General features: G+C 43.8%; 1 protein-coding gene across 1 annotated transcript in view; it reads left to right on the forward strand.

Moving 5' to 3' along the window:
- OBSCN (obscurin, cytoskeletal calmodulin and titin-interacting RhoGEF) overlaps positions 1–21,439 on the forward strand; it is a 181,517-nt gene that overhangs the window by 68,517 nt on the left and 91,561 nt on the right. The window contains exons 41-55 of the mRNA XM_077184731.1: positions 1,171–1,434; positions 2,298–2,564; positions 3,410–3,673; positions 6,643–6,906; positions 7,669–7,932; positions 8,220–8,483; positions 9,377–9,640; positions 10,613–10,876; positions 12,225–12,491; positions 12,932–13,195; positions 14,267–14,533; positions 15,591–15,857; positions 16,534–16,800; positions 18,064–18,330; positions 20,047–20,319. Of these exons, the coding sequence (XP_077040846.1) occupies positions 1,171–1,434; positions 2,298–2,564; positions 3,410–3,673; positions 6,643–6,906; positions 7,669–7,932; positions 8,220–8,483; positions 9,377–9,640; positions 10,613–10,876; positions 12,225–12,491; positions 12,932–13,195; positions 14,267–14,533; positions 15,591–15,857; positions 16,534–16,800; positions 18,064–18,330; positions 20,047–20,319 (3,987 nt within the window). The remainder of the gene's footprint in view (positions 1–1,170; positions 1,435–2,297; positions 2,565–3,409; positions 3,674–6,642; positions 6,907–7,668; positions 7,933–8,219; positions 8,484–9,376; positions 9,641–10,612; positions 10,877–12,224; positions 12,492–12,931; positions 13,196–14,266; positions 14,534–15,590; positions 15,858–16,533; positions 16,801–18,063; positions 18,331–20,046; positions 20,320–21,439) is intronic.

Raw genomic sequence — 21,439 nt, forward strand, 5'->3', positions numbered from 1 at the left:
TTTTCCTGATTTGCTGGTGCTGTTTGATCCCATCTCCCAGTGTCTGTCAGTTTGAAACTGATGGCTTTATATCAGGGTAAAGAAAAGCTGTGAGAATTTCTCATCTCAGGGAGGAGGAGAGAGCAGACCTCCAGCAGAAGATTGTTCTCAGGGGTTTTCTCATTGTGTCTCCCTGACATCAGTGGATTTTCATGCTTAACCTGGAGGAAAGTTCTTTAAATCTGCTGAGCTCAGTCAGTGAGAGGTTTTTCCATTCAGGAATGAGTGACCACACTCCTCTTCTGCAGGATTTTGGTATATTCTGCTGAGAAAATGGTACTTATATAAATCCCCACCCCTCAGCATTTTTCTGCAGGTCCTGGCTTAGGGAATGATGGGGGAAATTTTGTTCCTGGCTCTGCCATGGTGAATGGGGATGAGCTCTGGTTGCCCTTCCAGAATGAGCAGCTCATATATAGCTCCCATAGATGGAAGAACAGCTTTTATTTAAGGTATCTCTTATGGATAAAAAGCTGCCAAAGACAAAGGGAAACTGAGGAGGCAAAACTAATCTCCCAGATTTTCTGCACACTTTTTCTTCATCTTCTGTCTCCCAGCTGGGGGAATTTCTGTTCCTCCCCTCTTTTGACCTATCATTTTCATCCCTATGCAAGTCACTTCCATTTTATTTTAGTGGCACATCATAAGACAACTTGTTGAATGCTGCTAAAAAACCCCTGTAATCCTGATATTAGTGTCATTATGTCCTTGTACATTTTGTGTTAAAGGTGCACCTGAGGCTATATTTTACTAGGTTTTTTCCTGAACCAGAAATATCAATTATGATGTTAGGAAAGGCAGAGATCTCCAGCAGTGCTGTCACCCTGCTGATGACTTTTAATAAAAATTCAGGTCACTAATGTTCAAGATAGATTATTTCAGAGTGAAATAGGTAGAGAGGAGTATTGGAATCAGCTGTGAAGTGGTGAATATGAACAAGTCAATGTTAGAAGCAGGTCATGGTGGAAATTATCCCAGTGGGATCCTGCAGTAGTTTTCTGTTAGGGGCAGCTTTCCAGACTGATTTGTTTTCCTGCAGTGGTGAAGGAGTGGCCACAGCCCCCAGCCCTGAGTTCCCCAAGGTCTGGTTAATGGTTTTGATGTCCTCTCTGTTTGTGTTACACCCCATAGCTCTGCCTGCACTGTTCAAAAGAGATCTTGCCAATGTGGAAGGCACAGAAAACAGGACGGCTGTTCTGCAGTGTGAGCTGAGCAAACCCGCCCCAGTGGAGTGGAGGAAGGGGCAGGAGGTGCTCAGAGCCAGTGAAAAATACAAAATGAGGCTGAAGGACACCACTGCTGAGCTGACAATCCACAGCCTGGAGGAGGGAGATGCAGGAGATTACACCTGTGTGTGTGGAGACAAGACAAGCACAGCTTCCCTGACAGTGCATGGTAAAATATCTGGGTTAAGAGGAATTTTCTGCATTGTCATCTGTGATCCTCCTGTGGGATCACAATCTGCTCTTGATCCCTTCTGTTATTTTAAGATGTTGTGGCAGCTGTTCCAACCACTGGGAATATCTTCCACTGAAAGCCCTTCCTTTGGGACTGATAAACAGCATCACAGATTCTTTTGAGTTCTTTCCTGTTGATGGAAGCTGGAAGTGGATAATGAAAAGCTGGAAGTTAGAAATAGCACTTTTGGAGTATTTTCACTCATTAATTTCTTTAGGGCATATCACTGAGATTTCACTTGGTTTTCTTGGATGAAGTTGAAAAGTGATGAAATTTTAATTTTAAACAACGTGGTGTTCATTTTAATTCTTAATCTGGTTTTGAGAAAAAGCTGTGCATAGCTCCTTGAAATCTTGGGATCAGCTTTCTGTTGTTATATCTTAAAATGCTTTTAAGACATACTTCCAGTACTGATATTTTTGATTTATAGATTTCCAAATCAGTGAGAGCTCAAGGGCTGAGACTGGTGTGGTTCTCCATGTCATGCCATGTCTCGTATCATTAAAAACATCCTCTGATTTATGAATAAGGTGTTTTCCAGCTGTCCAAACTCACTCTTTTATAGTTTTCAGAGTTGTTATAAATCAACACTGATTTCCAAGTCATTGTGAGATGCTGAATTCTGTGAATTCTGTGAATGTGGTGTCTTGCAAGGCACAAGCCAGGGATTCCCCTGAAATCATCCTTAACTCCCAGCTCTGTACATTCTAAACCATTTTGAAGTGTTTTAATTCAGTGGAGCAGTCAAGACAGGGTGTTTGCTCAATTTTAAAGTGCTCTCTTTCACCTGTGATCTTCAGCCCTCCCTCCTCACTTTAAGAAAGAGCTGAAGAACGTGGAAGGCACAGAACATGGCACGGCCACTTTCTGCTGTGAGCTGAGCAAAGCTGGAGCTGCTGTGGCCTGGAGGAAAGGAGACAAAACCCTGGGGACAAGTGACAAGTTCACCATGAGGTGCCAGGGCACGGTGGCTGAGCTGGTGATCCATGATTTAGTCCTGGCAGATGCTGGAGATTACACGTGCTCTTGCGGAGAGCAGGAAACCACGGCTGCGCTCAAAGTGAATGGTAAAAATAAAACCAAGGAAATACATCATGAATTAGAGATGGTTTTCAAATAGTTTTTTGGTTTTTTAAGAGTGTGGGAGTGTCAGCTTTGAAAGTGCAGCTCTGTTTCTGATGGGTTTAGCAAAATCTGGTTGGACATGGGAGTAAATTCCAGGATGCTTTGGTCGGTGTCAGGCACTGGTTGGAGTTTCATGGCAAAAATTACAGATATTCACTCTGGTGCTAACTCTTTTTTTTTTGATCCCTATGTTCAGCAGTAGGTGCTGAGAAATGGAAAATCCCATTATTGTGATGTTGGTTGTAAAGATGTTGCAATCATAAAGCTGAGAAGATTTTTTGATGAGATGTATTTGAGACAGTTATTAGTGTTTCAGTATAATTTGATGGTCAAGCACTGCTAGACCACTGTAGGAGGTGAAACTAGAGAATAGTTTGGGTTGGAAAGGACCTTTTAAAGGTTCCTCATGGAAAAGTGAAACTGATGCCTCAGATATAGCTTCATTTATGAACTTTTTTGGTAACAATTTGTGTTTCCATAGAATTTAGATGCTTTGGTTAGGCCTGATTTTCCATTCTAGCAGGCAATATCCAAGGTAGGTCTCAGTCACGCAGGTTTGAAGTTGAGACTGATGTAGTTCTTCACTTCATACCATGGATTTCACCCTGAAAAACCCTCTCTGATTTATGAATGAGGTGTTTTCCAGCTTTCCAAAGCCAGTCTGATGGTTCTCAGATGGATTTGATTAGGAAAGGCTTTGCTTATCACTTGTGCTTGTCAGACCACACGAAATGGTTACTGGAGCTGCTGCCATGGTCCCACATTCTGCTCCTTTTGAACCCCCCAGCCCTGCCTGTGCACTTCCAGGAGGAGATGAGGGATGAGGAAGCCACAGAAGGTGCCACAGCCACTCTGCAGTGCCAGCTGTCCAGGGCTGCCCCCGTGGAGTGGAGAAAGAAGCACAAAGTGCTCAAACCCAGTGAAAAATACACCATGAGGCAGGAGGGCAGCAGAGCCCAGCTGCTGGTCCATGCCCTGGAGCTCAGGGATGCTGGGGAGTACACCTGTGTGTGTGGAGAGGAGAAGACAACAGCAGCACTGACAGTGCACGGTAAAGGGCTCGGAAATGGGACGGGTTTGGGTGATGGTTCTCCCTCCTCCTCTGCAAGCCTCAGTACTCACACTCCACAAGTTCTTCCTCTCATCTTGCCATCATTTGTAACAGACTTCCTTCTTTTTATTGTGGTTTTTGTCTAATTCTAACCATGATTTTAGTTCCATTGATTTTACTAATTTTTTCCCTGTTTATTCTCCTTGCTCTTGTTGGTGCAGGGCTGTATTTCTTTGTAAAGGTGAAGGATGTCAGGCCACAAACAGATTTGCTTTTTTTAAATTCTGTTTTACTCAATTTTTACTTGAACCTAGACAGATGGAGCAGCAGAAACATTCATAGCTCTTTAAAAGAACAATTTTATTTTAAGTTGCATAAGGATTTGACAAGAAATTTAACATGTAATGAAAAGAACACTTGGTTCAGTGTAATTTTCTTTGTAACTCTGACCAAGAATAATGCTGATTTTTATTCAGGTACTCCAGAATACTCAGCATTAGAGTAGGAGAATATTTCACAATCCTCAGCCAAATTAATCTGCTAACTTCCCATGGAAGAGTGGGGAAACTTTGTTTTCACTATGAACACAGGACAGTCAGAAGTAGTTTCATCTTTCTCACCTGGAAATCCAATAAGTCTGAATTCAGGGAGTTGATTTCTTTGCTTTTCTGCCCATCTTTGTATTTTACAATAAGACATGGATTGCTTCAGTCTTGAACTTCCAACTTAACCATGAAAAATAGAATTGAAATTAAGTTGTACGGGTCAGTCCATCCTTGAGCCCCACCATCATTACTGCCAGAAAGTTGTTCTTTATATCAACAAATGTCTTTCTTGAACTGGCTTAAGTAATTACTTCTTATAGAAGCAGAGAAATATTTGTATGAAATTTAAACCAAGAAGTAATGTGACAGTCCAAGCTACACATCTCAGTTATGAGGATTTATTTGCATCAGGCTTGAACTTTTTCACCTGATTTTTTCCACAAACTGTTGTAACCCCAATCCCTCACTGCAGATCTGCTTCTTCTTGTGTTTGTGTTATTTACTGTTCCTAAATATTTTCCATCTGCCCTTGCTGAGTTGAAGATTATTTTACCACCACTACTTCATGCAAATCTTCTGTATCTCAATCCAGTTTAAAGAAGGGTTTTTACCCTTTCTCCCTTCCCACCTTGAGATCATCTTCAAAATTAATGAAGCTTTGCATTTCATTGTCCAAGTTGCTAAGAAAATGCTGAACAATCCTGAACTCAGACTAGTGAGAAACTCTGCTCAATTCATTCTTTCATTGTGAGTGTGAACCCCAGTTCAATATCCTGCAACTGTGCTTTTCAGATTAGTAGCACTTCCCTTCTCTAATTCCACCAATATCAAAGTTAAAACTTTACTAAAGTAATAATAATATAGAACATATAGTTTGTCCTTCTGTCAAGGAAGCCTAATCTATTAAAAAAAAAAATCATCCTGGTCCACTCCTTCATGAAGTGAAAAGCTCTTGGCAAATCTGAGTCTTTCAAAGAATTGAGTTCATAATCTCTCAGATTTTCTCTCTCTCTTTTTCTGTGACAAGCATTAGGAACGGGATTCAGGCTTCAAGACTGAAGAGTATTCCCAAATTCCCATTTTTGTCAATGGATATCTATCAAACTCAGACCATGGGAATCAGAAGAGACCTCCAGCTCATTTTAAAGCAGGCATTTACATTTGGAGCTCTATTGGCTCCATTAACTTTACACAAATGATTTTTCTTTCTTTACTCTCTGGGATTTGAGAATCTCAGTTTACACAACAAGAACTAAATGTGTGTCTTTATATCTGAAATATATTTTTCACCTCTTACTTTCTGTTTTTTCCATAGTTGAGGAACATCAGCCACTCTTTGATTTCTCCAGTATCACTGTCAGTGTCTGAAATTGGTTGTGCCTGCACCTTAGGAATTCCAGGACAAATTTCATCACACCAAGCTGCTTTGAGAATATATTTATTTAAATATTCTCTAATCCTTTTTTTTTCCTCTTCCAAGCCAGAATTTCTATTATTTCCTTAATTAAAACTAACATTTAATAATAATGAAGAAAAAGGAATGAAACACTTCAGCTTTCCCCATGTTCACTCATTATTAATTTACATTCCTGAAAAAGAGGCAGACCAACATCTCCCTTGTTGTTTTCCTTCCTTCTAATCTATTTACAATAATGTCTGCACAGTTATCCTCCACATCCTTATTCTCAATTATTTATTTCTTGCTGGTCTGGGTCAGGAGTTGGAGACCATCCTCTCAAGCTCTTTCTTAGCTATTTTATATCCAAATGCAGCTCCCACCCCATTTCAAAGACTTAGTGGACGTCATCTCACCCTATTGCTTCCACATATTGCCACATTTCCGTCCAGTCTTACATTCTGAATAATTCTGTTTGTTGTTCCAAAAGGGATGAGGTGTCAGGAAGCACCTGAACTACCCAGGGTGTGGAAATTATGGCAGATTTCTGTAGTGGCTGCATCATCCTTCTCTTTCATTTTTATTCTTACCCAAGCACTTTCAGGATCTCTCTCTGATTCTACTCTTCAGTCTCATCCTGACTCTGGGCTAGGTCTGAAGGCATCCTTAAAATGTAAATAAAAACATTATATTTCTTTTCTTTAGCTTTTTTCCTGATCATGGTGTAACCTATTGTATTAATCTTGTAGGTTGGATTATACTGAGAAAGTAGCAGTTTTGACCATACATGAGGTTTCCCCATTTCTGCTGTTTATTTTCCATACATCTCTAAACCAATCAGTAAATTCATTTAATATTTGCTGAAAGAAATAACGAGACCCTTTTTGTCTATGATACAAATCAGCATTTTCCTTCTGTGAGATGATTTTCATGTCAGTGACCAGGCAGGGGTAGATATTGGTGAACATTGTTTATTTTGGTGGTCGAGAGCTGCTTGTCATGAGAACCTTTGCTGCTCTGTTTCCCAGCCCTTCCTGCTCTGTTCAAAGAAGAGTTAAGAGATGAGGAGGCCAAGGAGGGTGAAGCAGTGACTCTGCACTGTGAGCTGACCAAACTTGCCCCAGTGGAGTGGAAAAAGGGACACACAGCCCTCAAACCTAGTGAGAAATACAAAATGAGGCAGAAGGATGTCACTGCAGAGCTGGTGATCCACAGTCTGACCCAGAGTGATGCTGGGGACTACACCTGTGTGTGTGGGGAGGAGCAGTCCACAGCTTCCTTGGCAGTACATGGTAATGACCAACTCCATCTGGATGCCATCATTATTGAGATTGTGGTTTGAATTGCTTTTATCAACATCATCATTGTTATCTGTGCACAGTTCCTCTGAGTCTGACCTTGCATAGTATGACCAGGAGGATGAATTTTATGATTTAGGGGTGAAATCTTTCCTCAATTCCATGTACAAAGTGGATTTAGGACCTAATTCCTGAAGCAGATGTGAGGTCAAGCCTGAAGACACCTCCCCACCTGATGCCTTGTGAAAGCTGACCTAGAACAGAGATTAGACAGAGCTAAAGAATAAAGCAGAGATTTATTAGGAGGCCTCCATGGATGCACCTTGGGCAGCACCAGAGCCCAGCCAGGGCTGCACCCAAGATGAACCAAAATGGCCCCAAAATGCACCAGCGCTCCCGGGCTCTCTCCCTGGGATCAGTTCTGCTCCATTTGCATCTTGCAGTTCATTGTCCCATTCCAGCTTTAGCCCCTGCAGTCCCACCCTGCTTGTTTTTCTCTCTCCAGCCCACGGGGTTTGTGCTCCTGGGCTGAGATTTGGATCATTTGTCCTTGGTGCCCAGCTGGAGCAGGAATTGTTTTGTCTCCCTGCTCTGTGCACAGAGCTCAGCATCCCCTGACGTGAAGCTCAGACCCACACACCAAAGCAGCCCAGAATGTGAAAATAGAAAAGCTCAAACCTGAGGCATCCCAGCCATGCCCTCACCTGCAGGCTGTGTTTGCTGCTCCCTTTAACCCTGTTCCCATTGCATCCTCAGTGCTGCCTGCAGGCATCCAGGAGAGCCTGAGGGACGAGGAGGTGACCGAGGGTCAAGCAGCCACTCTGAGCTGTGAGCTGACCAAAGCTGCCCCCGTGGAGTGGAGGAAGGGCAGCACTTTGCTCAGAGCCAGTGACAAGTACAAAATGAAGCAGGAGGGCACGGTCAGGAAGCTGCTTATCCAGGATGTGGAACTGAAAGATGCTGGAGAGTACACGTGTGTGTGTGGAGAGCAGGAGACAACAGCAGCCTTGATAGTGCATGGTAAAAATAATATCTCTGTATTATTGTGGGTTTCTATGCCAGCTTGTTGATATTGGTTGTGTGTCCACCTGTGGCTGAGTTGTTTCTTTAAATCTGTAAACTCTCTGTAAGATCTGGTTGTATCCAGGCTGCTTTTCTGTCTTTTGGTTTGTCCCATGTCCCAGAATGATGAGGAAAACACCCTGTTTCCACCCTAAAGTGTTCTCTGCTTCTGTACCACCCACCCCTCCTGTCACCTGTGTGCCACATGTCATTTTTAATGTCCTCTGTCCTTTTGTGACCTTCAGCCCTGCCAGCCCTTTTCAAAGAAGACCTGAAGGACCTGCAAGCCATGGAAAGCCAATCAGCCACTCTGAGCTGTGAGCTGAGCAAGGCTGCAGCTGTGGTGTGGAAGAAAGGCAACAAAATACTCAGGGCAAGTGAAAAATACATCCTGAGGCAGGAGGGTGCCCTGGCAGAGCTGGAAATCCGTGATCTAGAGCTGCAGGATGCAGGAGATTACACCTGTGTGTGTGGGGAGCAGCACAGCACAGCCTCTCTGACAGTGAAGGGTAAATGCAGATTATTGTCCATTTTCTGTTCCTTTGAAACCTCCATGGAGTGTCCACCTGTTGTGAACTTGTGTCCAGGTCTTGTTCAGGTGTTTATTTTTTGTCTGGTGTTGCTGAAAAGGGAGCTGAGCTCAGGACTGTCTCCCTGCAGAGACATTGCTGTGTTGTAGGTTTAAGGGAATTGTTCCACACCCAGGAAATGTTAGAGCAGATGAAATGTTCTGTCCTGAGATAAATCCTTCGAATTCTACCTTAAATTTTGTACTTTGGCCTGTCATCTCAGCACTCCTTATCTCACTGCTGGATTTGGTTTTCCAGGTCTTTGTGATGCTTTGTGAAGGCTGACCAAGAACAGAGATTAGACAGAGCTAAAGGATAAAGCAGAGATTTATTAAAAGGCCTCCATGGATGCACCTTGGGCAGCACCAGAGCCCAGCCAGGGCTGCACCCAAGATGAACCAAAATGGCCCCAAAATGCACCAGCGCTCCCGGCGTCTCTCCCTGGGATCAGTTCTGCTCCATTTGCATCTTGCAGTTCATTGTCCCATTCCAGCTTTAGCCCCTGCAGTCCCACCCTGCTTGTTTTTCTCTCTCCAGCCCACGGGGTTTGTGCTCTTGGGCTGAGATTTGGATCATTTGTCCTTGGTGCCCAGCTGGAGCAGGAATTGTTTTGTCTCCCTGCTCTGTGCACAGAGCTCAGCATGCCCTGATGTGAAGCTCAGACCCACACACTAAAGCAGCACAGAATCTGAAAATATAAAAGCTCAAACCTGAGGCATCATTTTTAGTGGTAACCTCAACCTCCTGATTTGGCCAGATTTGAACTTCAGCTGAGAATTCACAATGCTGAACATTTAGTTTAAATACACTTTCTATTGGTTTTCCATCCCCAGCCCTGCCAGTGCTTTTCAAGGAAAAGCTGAAGGATGAAGAAGCCCAAGAAGGAGCATCAGTGACCCTAAGATGTGCATTAACCAAAGGAGCTGCAGTGCAGTGGAAAATAGGGCCCAAAGTGCTCAAAGCAAGTGACAAATATCAAATGACACAGTCTGGCACCACTGCAGAGCTGGTCATTTGTGACCTAGAAGTAAAAGATGCTGGAGATTACACCTGTGTGTGTGGTGACCAGAAGACAACAGCAACCTTAACAGTTCATGGTAAAAAGAACTTATCAAAATTGATAAATATCTTTTGAGATAGACATAATTCTGAAATGTAGTAGTTTCTTCCCTGGGTCAGTAGTTTGTTTTTGTCCCTTCCTCTTCTTCATTCTATTTCTTTCTGAGAAAGAGTCACTCATGGTGAATTTTATGGTCGTTATTAATCTGTCCTTTAAAAGGAGAAAATGCGAAGTTTCCATCTGTGCAAGTCTCTTCTTCTTGGATATTTGCATTTTCCAGCTCTGACCCCATAGATCACTTCAGTCCACCACAGTTACTCCAAAACTCAGCTCTGGGCTCTGAGGTGCCTCTTCCCCAGGAACTGGAAAAGAAGAAGTGAGGGTTGGGTTAGCAGAAAGAGGAGGCCATGGGTTTTTTTGAAGGCTCCAGATTCTTTATAGAAGTCAGACATGCAGAGTGAGACAAATGTTATCATTCCAGAGCTTAATTCCTGCAGGTGGTTTTGTCTTTGAGTTATGATTTCCAAAATGAGGAGTAGTAAGAATATAAAATTCTTATTAGGCGTAATGGCCCTTCAAACTTCAGTTTAAAACTAGGAGCAGTTTTATTTGGATATCTGTCTGCTTTTCTATAGATGGGGCTGTGACAGTTTAATAAAAACAAACCAGAAACTAACAACAGCAGCCTCCAAAAAATGACATTTTTGTGGGTAAAACAGTTCTGTATGCAACAGTGTTATTTGTGAGTGATGTTGATCTGAGGTCTGGGTCTTTCTGGTTTGTTCTTTCACTATAAATAACAACAAAAACTCAGGGAACTGATCCCTCAGGGTGACTGAAACCACATTATTCTCAAAGAAAGACACTTGCAGAGTTTCTGAACTTGGTTATGGCTTTGAACATCTATAATAGTCTGAAAAAAAGGCAAGAGGGGAAATAATCTCAAAATGGAAATGAGCGTTTTAATTCTGGTTTTCTGCTGTCCCTTTGTCCATGTTGCATCCTCCAGCTCTGCCACCACTCTTTAAGGAGGAGCTGAAGGACCAGGAAGCAGAAGAAGGTGGAGAAGTGTCCCTGCTCTGTGAGCTCTCCAAGGCTGCTCCAGTGCAGTGGCAGAAGGACCAGAGGATCCTCAAACCAAGTGGGAAATACAGAATGAGGCAGGAAGGGCTCAAGGCAGAGCTGGTGATCCATGCAGTAGCTGAGGAGGATGCAGGAGAGTACAGCTGTGTGTGTGGAGAGCAGCAGACTGCAGCTGTCCTGACAGTACAGGGTAAAGCCATCCCTGACCTCCTCTCTCCTGGCTGCAAACCTCTGTCCCCTGCTCTGAGCTGTTCAATTTTCCACATCTGTCTCTTCATCCTTATTAACTGAACTTCCATTCAGTTGAAAATGTTCCCTGCAGGCTGTGGAAATTGGAAAATACCTGTCTGCATTTCTCTGTGCCATCCTTTTGCCTTTTCCTCTCCTAAACACAAGCCTGCTCTCCTTTCTTCTTTCCCTTCTGCCATTCCTTTCCTACCATGTAACCCCACTGTTCTTTGGTCTTACCTTTCCTGCATTTCTTCTCCAAACCACAAATCTGTTTGCTCTTTGCCATTCCTTTCTGGAATTCTCAATACCAACCATTTTAATAGAGGGAATAAGGAGTATCCAGAATAAGGCTCTGTTAGCTATAATTTCCTCTGCATTAAGTTGTGTCCATTTTGGGTTTTGTGCCCATCATCTCTGTCCTGATGCCCAAAGATAGATTTCCATTAGGAGACTGATTTTTCTAAGGAAATAATAAGTTTCTTTCTGTGACCTTCTGGTCTTCCTTTGTTGGAAGAACCATTTGCTGGACAAACAAGGCTGGTGTTTCAGCTTAACACTGCTGGAATGGGAAATGTGCCAAATCAGAGCTAAGCCTGTTTTCTAACCTGGATATTTTAACTAAGTCTCTAATACTGGACACTAATTTTGAGATCTGCGATATCCAACCTTGTTAAACAGATGAAATATCCCATTATCCCACCTAGTTAATAGAGGGATATACGTGAAGGTCACCACATCCATTTCAAGCAGGAGGTACAAGAATTATGTTAAATGGGAAAAATGTGTTCTGAGACAAGAACCCAGGCTGGAATTCAGCAGCTGGAGATTTCCTTTGGGGTCTAGAAGAATCTGTGAGTCCTGGATGCTCCTCTTCAAGGGTATCTCAAGGAAGAAGGAGTGAGGATGAGTAAGGAGCTGTATCAACAGTCAGAGCACAGCAGGGCAGCTCTGAGTGGGAAAAGAGAGTGCAAAGCCATGAAGTTCATGGAAGACACCAGTACATGTGAATTGAGGAACTCAGAGCTGGTATTCTGCTTTTTTTTCTGAGGAGGAACCAGGTAGAAAGCAGGTGTAAATCTGTTGAGGACCGTGCAGCTTTGCTATAGGATGCCAGGGTAAATCCAAAATGATTAGGATGTCTGTTCCCACAAGGATATTTTCATTTCTCTTTCCTCTCTTTCTGGCTGATGCTCACCCATCCTTGACAACTTTCCTCTGTCACAACCTTCACACCTTTCCCCTGCCACTTCCTCACCCCTCCCTGGAGACACCCTCACTTTGTAACACATTTTACCTGCATCCTTCAGCTCTGCCTCCATTTTTCCAAGAAGAAATGACCAGCCAGGAAGGGGTAGAAGGTGGAACAGCCACTTTTCACTGTGAGCTGAGCAAAGCCCCTGCCTGTGTGCAGTGGAGGAAGGGCCAGCACATCCTCACCTCGGGCCCCAAGTACAGCATGAGGCAGGAGGGACGTGCTGTGGAGCTGCTGGTCCATGGCTTGGACCTGAGTGACACTGGGGACTATTCCTGTGTCTGTGGAGACCAGACCAGCACAGCTGCATTAACAGTTCATGGTAATGTAATCCTTGGGGTGAACGTCCTCCAAACCTGCCCAAATCTCTGTGGTCTGTTCCTGTCCCTTTCTGTTTGCTTGGGCTTTTGGTTCCTTTCATAGTAATGTAATCCTTGGGGTGAGTGTCCTCCAAACCTGCCCAAATCTCTGTGGTCTGTTCCTGTCTCTGTTTGCTTGGGCTTTTGGTTCCTTTGGATTCTCTGTGCGTCCTCCTTTTGTAGAATTGGGAATAACATTCCCTGCTGGTGTTTGTCCCCCTCAGCTGTGCTGGTTCATCTCACTTTCCTTGCCCTGATCCAGTGGCCAGGGAAGCTGGGGAAGTTTTTCCATCGTGTTCCACTGACCTGGATCAGGGCTTGGTGCTGCCCCACGAAACCTCTCTCACCAAGCTGCATTTTAAGGAACATTCACACTCTCTGTGGTAACTCTTTTACTCCCCAGTGCTGCCTCCAGAATTCAAGAGAGAGCTGAAGGACCTGGAAGCTGTGGAAAATGGCACAGCTGCTCTGCAGTGTGAGCTGACAAAACCTGCCGAGGTGCAGTGGAAGAAGGGGCAGGAGGTGCTAAAAGAGAGCAGAAAACATGAAATGAGTCAGGATGGGGCTGTTGCAAAGCTGATTATCCACGAGCTGGAGGAGGAGGATGCTGGAGTTTACACCTGTGTGTGTGGAGATCAGCAGACAACTGCCACGCTGACAGTCAATGGTAAAAAACTAAAGGGAAAAGGCTGTGATATTTTCTGAAAATTAAAATACCAACAGTGGTTTAGTGTTGCTTAAGGAAAAGATTGTAAATCATGAGGTGTGCAGAATAGCCTGGTCTACGCAGCTCATGGAGTGGCCAGGCAGAAAATGGGAATTGCAATGCAGAACTAAGTGCATTTTTTCTGTATTTTGCTGTCAGAATAATCAAAATCTCTCCTGCAAGTGGCCTGCCTTAACAAGGCATCTGAACCCTTAAAATTCCCTGCCTTAAGAGGGTGTTTGAACTCTTGCAAGTTTCTGTATTAGGAGGGAATCTGAACTCTGAAAATTCCCTGCTGATCTTCAGGACACTTCCTCAGTGGTCAGGGCAGCATGCTGGCTGCTTTTACAGCAGGAAAACTCTTATTCCATTTTTAGATCACAGATTAGGTTCTATATATTTCATGGCAAATGTAACTTCCTGAAATCCATTTCTTCTTGTATTGTATTTGTGGGGACTCCCGTGGCAGGGAGGAATGATGAATCTGACTCCATGTTCTCAGAAGTCTAATTCATTATTTTATGATACTATATTATATTAAAGAATACTATACTAAAGAATACACAAAGGATACAGACAGAATGCTAAAAAGATAATAATGAAAACTCGTGACTCTTTCCAGAGTCCCGATACAGCTTGGCCCTGATTGGCCAATGAGTCAAAACAATTCACATGAAATCAATGAAACAATCACCTGTGGGTAAACAATGTTCAAACACATTCCAAAGGAGCACAACACAGGAGAAGAAAATCAGATAATAATTGTTTTAATTTTTCTCCAAGGCTTCTCAGCTTCCCAGGAGAAAATCCTAGGCGAAGGGATTTTTCCAGAAAATGTGAATGCCACATTCTTGCTCTGCAGATGTTCCTATTACTTCTCTGGGCAAATAGCTTCATAGTTTGAATCTAGAGAATTGAGGTTTAGACACATCTGGAAAAAAACCCACCTCTTTTGGTGCTTCCATTTCCCCTCTACTTCCTTTTTCCCAAGCCCCAGCTGCAGCAGGTCCAAGTCACATTTCTATTTTATAGCCCTACCAGCCCTTTTTAAACAAGAGCTCCAGGACACCGAGGCAGAAGAAGGTGGCACAGTGACTCTGAGGTGTGAGCTCACCAAACCCAAGGCTCCAGTGGAGTGGAAGAAAGGGGATGTCACTGTCTACCCTGGTCTGAAATACGAGCTGAGGCAGCAGGGCTGTGCTGCTGAATTGGTCATTCATGACCTGGAAGTGGAAGATTCAGGAATTTACGCCTGTGACTCCGGACAGCAGCGGACAGCAGCCATGCTGGCCGTGCATGGTAGGCACTGGTGACCCTTGGCTCAGGAGGAGTGCAGTGAAAGGAGCTTGTCCTGGTGTTCTCTGCAGCCTTTGATTTGTTTTGTTGTTGGTCCATGCCAGAATAGATGTTATTCATGGGTGTGGCACACAGCAAAGCAGAAAGGTTCTTCTTGCGGCATCTGGAGTGATTAATGGCAATCAAAGCAGTTGAATAGTCTGAGTTGGAAGGAACCTTAAAGATCATCCATTTCCATCCCTCTGCCATGGGCAGGGACACCTTCCACTAGACCAGGTTTTTCAGAGGTCCAACCAACTTGGCTTTGAAGGTTGTCATGGTGTAAAAATACACTGAACCCTGCTGCCCTGAGTGCAAGGTGTGGCTGGATATGGGAATGGGATAAGGGATGCCTAACAGGGTGTAATCCTGCCTGGGACGTTTAGAGATGCATCAATTAGGGGATAAGAGATTTCTAGAGTACATGAATGTACTGTATTGTTACTGGAGGCTTTGAACTTCAGGTGCAAATGCTGACTGCAGACATCTTGAATCCACACCTGTGTTCCTTCACTCCTTGTACAATCCTTAACTGAAATCTGGATTTCCCCTCCCATTTATCTCTTCACTGTGATCTCTTACCAAGAGATCAATACTAACTTGATCTTTTGTATGTTGATGGAAACCTTATTTGGGGCAGAAATTCTCTGTTTGATATTGCAAACTCACAGACTACTATTAAGGGACAGGGATGTGTGTAAGAGAGGCCGTTCCCAGCGATCTTTGCCTAAAGCATCCATAGCTGGCATGGAAACTCTTCCTTAGGAAAGTCTGACTCCTTCAGACCCCAAACCAAGCCATTCTGGTGAACACTAAGACCAGATCTTTCCTAACTTTGCCTGTCCTCACCTCTTGGTTCCTTTAGTGGTTCAAGAAAGATTCTGCCAAGACAGAGAGATGCATAATCCCCAGGATTATGGAATCATTAGAATAAGTCAAACCTGAAGGAAAGGATGATGGTAGGAATGGATCCTTCTTGCACTAAAGCCCTCTTGAAATGTTTTCCTCTCAAATTTTCCAGCACTTCCAATCACATTTAAGCAACCTTTACAAAATAAGGAGTTTGAGGAAGGAGGCACAGCCACGTTCTGCTGTGAGCTGTCGAAAGCCAGTGCTGCAGTGGAATGGAGGAAAGGAGGCATGGGGCTGCAGCCCAGCCAGAAATATGAAATGAGGCAGAGGGGATGCCTGGTAGAGCTCTTGATACACAACCTCAGGTTGGAAGACACAGGAGAATACAGCTGTGACACGGGGGATCAGGAAACCAGGGCAGCTCTGAATGTGAAAGGTACGTGGTGTGAGCTGACTCCTCAAGGAATAGGGTCCTCCGACAGGCAAAACAACCATTTCAATATGAATATTTTTAAGTGCATTATTCTTATTCTCTATGAATATTTTCCTTTTCATCTGATATATTAGGACTTTTTTTTTTAATTTTTAATAAGAATGGAAGAGGGTAATGCTTTGTTTTTCCAGTGCCGTGTTTGAGTTTTAGGCTCTAATAGGAAACACTTTCAAGCTTTGTACCTGAGGAGAAATTAAAGAAAAAGCAATGATTAAACATAACATCTGGACATGTTGTTTGAATATTTAAAAAGAATATTTTCTTTCAAATACTGGAAGAAGAGAGACAACGACATCCCTGACCTCTCAAGGCTGTCCATGGAGTTTTGAAGTTCTTTGCTCTTGAGATCATTGTTAGATGAACTGAGGGGTAAAATCCTCCAATGAATTCACCACTGGGAAGGATTTGAGTGAAAGAATGAAAGAAATAAATGTTATGGGTGCAGATGGCTTCTTCTGATGCAGCAAGATCTCCTAGTTGTGCCAGGAAAATCAGAAAGCCATGGATCCTGCCTAGGAATATCACAGTGAAAAGCAGAGTATCTTGTTCTTCAGGAGTCAGTCTGTGTTAACCAGGCTTCACTAAAAAATGCTGTTGATCCTTTTCTTTTCTCTTTTAGCTCTGCCAGTTCTTTTCCAAAAGCAGCTCAAAGATGAGGAGGCAGAAGAAGGAGCTGCAGTGAAATTCCAGTGTGAGCTGACAAAGGATAACGCGGCCGTGGAGTGGAGGAAAGGCACCATGGAGCTCTTCCCATGTGCCAAATACCAAATTAAATTAAGTGGGCGCAGAGCTGAGCTTGTGATCCATAACGTAGAGCCAGAGGATGCCTCTGATTACACTTGTGACACAGGAGACCAGCAGAGCACTGCAGTCCTCAGAGTGAATGGTTAGCACTGCACCACCTGTGCTGGAGGAGGAGAGGCATTAGTGGAACTGTGTGAAAGGTGTTATTTAATCCAAAAGTTAAGATAAGGAGGAAAAGAGCTGCCCAGTCATAAAGCAGAGTACAGAGAAGTGGATCTGATGGGACAGGGTTCCTGTCTGAGCCTGTAAAGAGTGCAGTGCACTGACCCCTTCCTCTGATAAGATAAAAGCAAGGAATTCTGCGTCATGGGGATTTTGAAATACTAACAAAACTTCTCTTGCCACTTTTCAATTTTGCTGGTTCACTTGAATCAATAGCAAAATCACACATCATTTAAAAAAAGCATTTTGAGGTTGCTATTTTTAATCTCCTTGTGAAGATCCTGAGAATGCTGGGTTTAACCTGACCAGGAATAATGTCTGTGATTGATCACAGAATCACAGAACGGGTCACAGGTCCAACCTCCCTGCTCAAACAGGGCCATGCCAGCACCATCTAGGAAATGTTTGTGTTTGTCTCAAAGTTGGGTGGAATTTGTGGCTTTGATCTAAGCCATAACCTTTCAAACAACACATTTTTGCTGATTCTGACTCAAAAAGCAGTCACGGGGTCAACTGTGGGTGAAAGAACCCAGTGACTGCTTTACCTGTCTCACAGTAGTGTTTTTACTGGAACCACAGGCACTGAGATTCCTGTTTTTCCAACTGCTCACACACACCCCATGGATATCCCCTCCTTGCTTCCATCAGTGGCAAGCTGTTTTCTGAGCTGTTCCATGGTCTACTTCAATAAATGTCCATTTGTGCATCATCTGGAAGGACTCAGTGATGATGATCTGGGTCTTAAAAAGACAGATGAGAAATCAGAAATTATTTTAAAGCTTTACATGATTTAGCTGTTGAAAATCAGGAGTATTTATGTAAAAGTCAAAAGATTTACACTGGTTTAAACAGAAAGTGCCAGGTTTTGCTTGGTCAAAACCTTTGTACGTTGGAATTTCCAATATGCTGAGAAGATGCATAAATGATGTGATATGGATGCCCTTGACTTTATGGGCTATAAAAATATTTGGGGAAATTTCTGATCCTCTGGATGTACACAATTTCTGATCCTCTGGATGTACACAATTCCTCCTCTGTTTATAGGAGGAAAAAATGCATTTATTATCGTATCACCACAATGCAAAATTGTACAGCAGCACCAGAACCCGGGTGCCTTGTGCTGACTTGTGCAGACCTTGGCACAAGGAGAGAGCTGATGCATTATTTATTTCTCATTTCACAGCCATCAAACCCCAGCTGAAGCAGCAGCTGAGGAACGAGGAGGTGGAAGTGGGAGGAACAGCCAGGCTGCGCTGTGAGGTTTCCATCAGCAAAGCAGAAGTGGAGTGGAGGAAGGATGGAGTCCTGCTGCAGCCCAGCTCCAAGTATGAAATGTGGCAGGATGGGACCCTCCGGGAGCTCCGTGTTCACCACCTGCAGCCTGGGGATGCTGGGGAATATTCCTGCAAGGCTGGAGACCAGACAAGCTCTGCCAAGCTCACCGTGAAAGGCAAGACCTGTTTATTGGAACAAGGAGATTTCTAAGATTTCCCAATGTGATTGAGTTATATACACACACATGAAATGAGTTACTGTGTGTTGTATTTGTAGGGAAGCCCCAACAAAGGCAGGAATGATGAACCTGACTCCATGTTCTCAGAAGGCTAATTTATTACTTTATAATACTGTATTATATTAAAGAATACTATACTAATTATACTAAAGAATACAGAAAGGATATTTACTCAATGCTAAAAAGATAATAATGAAAACTCCTGACTCTTTCCAGAGTCCTGACACAGCTTGGCCCTGATTGGCCAAAGAGTGAAAACAACTCACAGCAGAATCCAATGAAACAATCACCTGTGGGTGAACAATGTCCAAACACATCCCACATGAGCAAAACGCAGGAGAAGCAAATGAGATAAGAATTGTTTTCCTTTTCTCTGAGGTTTCTCAGCTTCTCAGGAGAAAAATGCTGGTCGAAAGGATTTTTCAGAAAATGTGAATGCCACAATTGGGAGCATAGGATATAATTTAAAAAATTATAAAAATTAAATTAACATCTAAAATTAAGAAAAATTAAATTAAAATTAAATTAAAATTTTTAAAAAATTTAAAATCTTATGGTCAGTGGATGCACCAAAGCAAAGATTGACTTGATGGACAGGAGAGGATGTCAGCTGTAATCTGTGACTCATGGCTTGGAATATTTGCTTGACATCATGTGCATGGGACTGAACAGATGGTCCAGACCCAGCTTCCAGTCATGTGGCAGCTGCATCTGGCCTTAATATCATTGCAGAGCTTAGGTTGGACCACTGGTGTGGAACAAACACCCCCAGCATCTCCACGGGCTACCCCACGTCGTAGATCCCCTGCACATCACACCCAGCTGCACCATTTCTTGTGCAGATGGTGACCTCAGTTGTAGGAATATCCACTGTGCTTGCTCAGAGGGAGGCTGGGCAGATTTTTGAATGGTTTGACGCGATGATTTTAGAGGTCTTTTCCAGCCTTAGTGATTTTGTGATTCCTCTGGTATTCCCCAGTGGGTTTGGGATATTTACAGCTTCTGCCTGCTGGGGGTTGTCTGTATGATCCTTGCGCAGGTGTCCAGCTGTCCTAGAAGCAGGGCTCAGGCAAACTGCAGTGCAGAAGCCCTGTGCTCACACCAAACCAGTGAGTCCTGCTGGGAGGACAAAGCCAGCCAGGGCCTCGGCTGGTTTGGGGCATCAGCGTGGAGTAAATGCAAATCTGTTCACAGAAATACAATAGAGAGGGTCAGGCTTTAATGTTATCCTGTGAAGATATCTCAGTGTAAAGGGAACAAATTTCAAAATCTTGATTTTGAAATTTTGATTTTTCAAAATCCTTGTTCGACCAATCAAGCATAATTAAAAAAAACCAATATGCAATCGTAGCAGGGAGAAGTGGCAAAGCCACTAAAAATGACAAAAGTAATTTGTCCTGCTGCCAAGTACACTGAAAGCAGAGTTTGAAATGGGATTTGGGAGGCTGTACTGTTCCAGATGCTGCACAAATGGACATTTATTCAAGTAGAGCATGGAACAACCTCTCAGAGGCTGTCCCCACCCTTGAAGCACAAGGTGCTGAGCAACCTGGGCCTGCTTTGAGCAGTGCTTGGAGCAGGTGACTCCCAAGTCATGGTTCCATGATTTGATCCATGCTTTCCCTTTCATTTCCCATTTCTGCCTCCTTGCAGAGCCTGATGTGACCATTGTGAGTGGCCTCAAGGACGCGGTGGTGGCCGAAGGGGACGATGTCACCTTCAGGTGCCAGGTTTCCCACGAGAACGCCAGGGACGTCGAGTGGAAGCTGCAGGATGTGGCTCTGCAGAACAACGAGATGAACGAGATCTCGGTGGAAAGGGGCAAGGTCCACACCCTGACCCTGAGGAAGGTGACAGAGCAGGACATTGGCACCGTCACCTTCCGGGTGGGACCCCACACGTCCACAGCAGGGCTCAGGGTGAAAGGTGAGGGCTCCCTGTGCTGTGCAACAGGGCCAGTGGGAACAGGGGGTGCTTTGCTTGTGCTGGCAGCAAATTCAAGGGCAAAATTCACCTCTTGTGTCTTGGGGGTGCTTGTGCTTCAAAGCATCTGTGGCCGGAATCACCAGGGATGAACAGGGGACATTTCACCATCTTCGCAAAGCTCACTGACTCCTGGAGAAATTACTGGCTTGGCTTCACTTCCTGGGGGGGTAGACCTGGAATTTTCATTGCTTCCACCACCCTTTCTAGAATAATTGGGTTTGGAGGGACCATTTGGTCCAATCCCTCTACATCTTCAACCCGATCAGGTTGCTTAGGTTTCTCTTCTCTTTTCTCTTCTCTTCTCTCTTCTCTTCTCTTCTCTTCTCTTCTCTTCTCTTCTCTTCTCTTCTCTTCTCTTCTCTTCTCTTCTCTTCTCTTCTCTTCTCTTCTCTTCTCTTCTCTTCTCTTCTCTTCTCTTCTCTTCTCTTCTCTTCTCTTCTCTCTCTTCTCTTTTCCCTCCCCTCCTCCTTTCTTTCTCCCTTTCTTTCTACATCATTTTGGCTAAAGTCTCTGTCCAAAATCCTTCTCCTTCTCTCTTAGAAGCTTCTTTTAACCCCTCAGTAAATAATATAGAACAGAAGTCAGACTTTTTTTTAATACTCAACCATTCAGCGGTAGCTTTAACACCGAGAAAAAGGTGCCTGGAAAACAAAGCAAAGAAAACAAATCCTTTGCTTTGTTTGTAATTTCAGTGCCACCTCCAGTCTTTAAGGAGAAACTGCAGAGCAGGGAAGTGCAGGAGGAGGACACAGCTGTCCTCTGCTGCCAGCTCTCCCAGCCCAGTGCTGAGGTGAAATGGGAAAAGGGCCCTCAGGTGATCTCCCCAAGCTCCAAGTATGAAATCAGCCATGACGACTGATAAATCAGCCCATACTTGAAAGATTTATCACATAAAACCAGAAGGCTCTGGCAAATACACCTGTGATTACGCAAATGAACAAACAACAGCCACTTTGACTGTTAAAGGTGGCTTGTGTGGGGTTTTTTTAAGAAACTTGCCCCACTCCTTTAGTTAGGCTCTGCCAAGAGGATTTTTTCTATTGTCCTTGATTTCAGATGT

This window comes from Agelaius phoeniceus, chromosome 1, assembly GCF_051311805.1.
Source record: "Agelaius phoeniceus isolate bAgePho1 chromosome 1, bAgePho1.hap1, whole genome shotgun sequence".
Lineage (NCBI taxonomy): Eukaryota > Metazoa > Chordata > Aves > Passeriformes > Icteridae > Agelaius > Agelaius phoeniceus.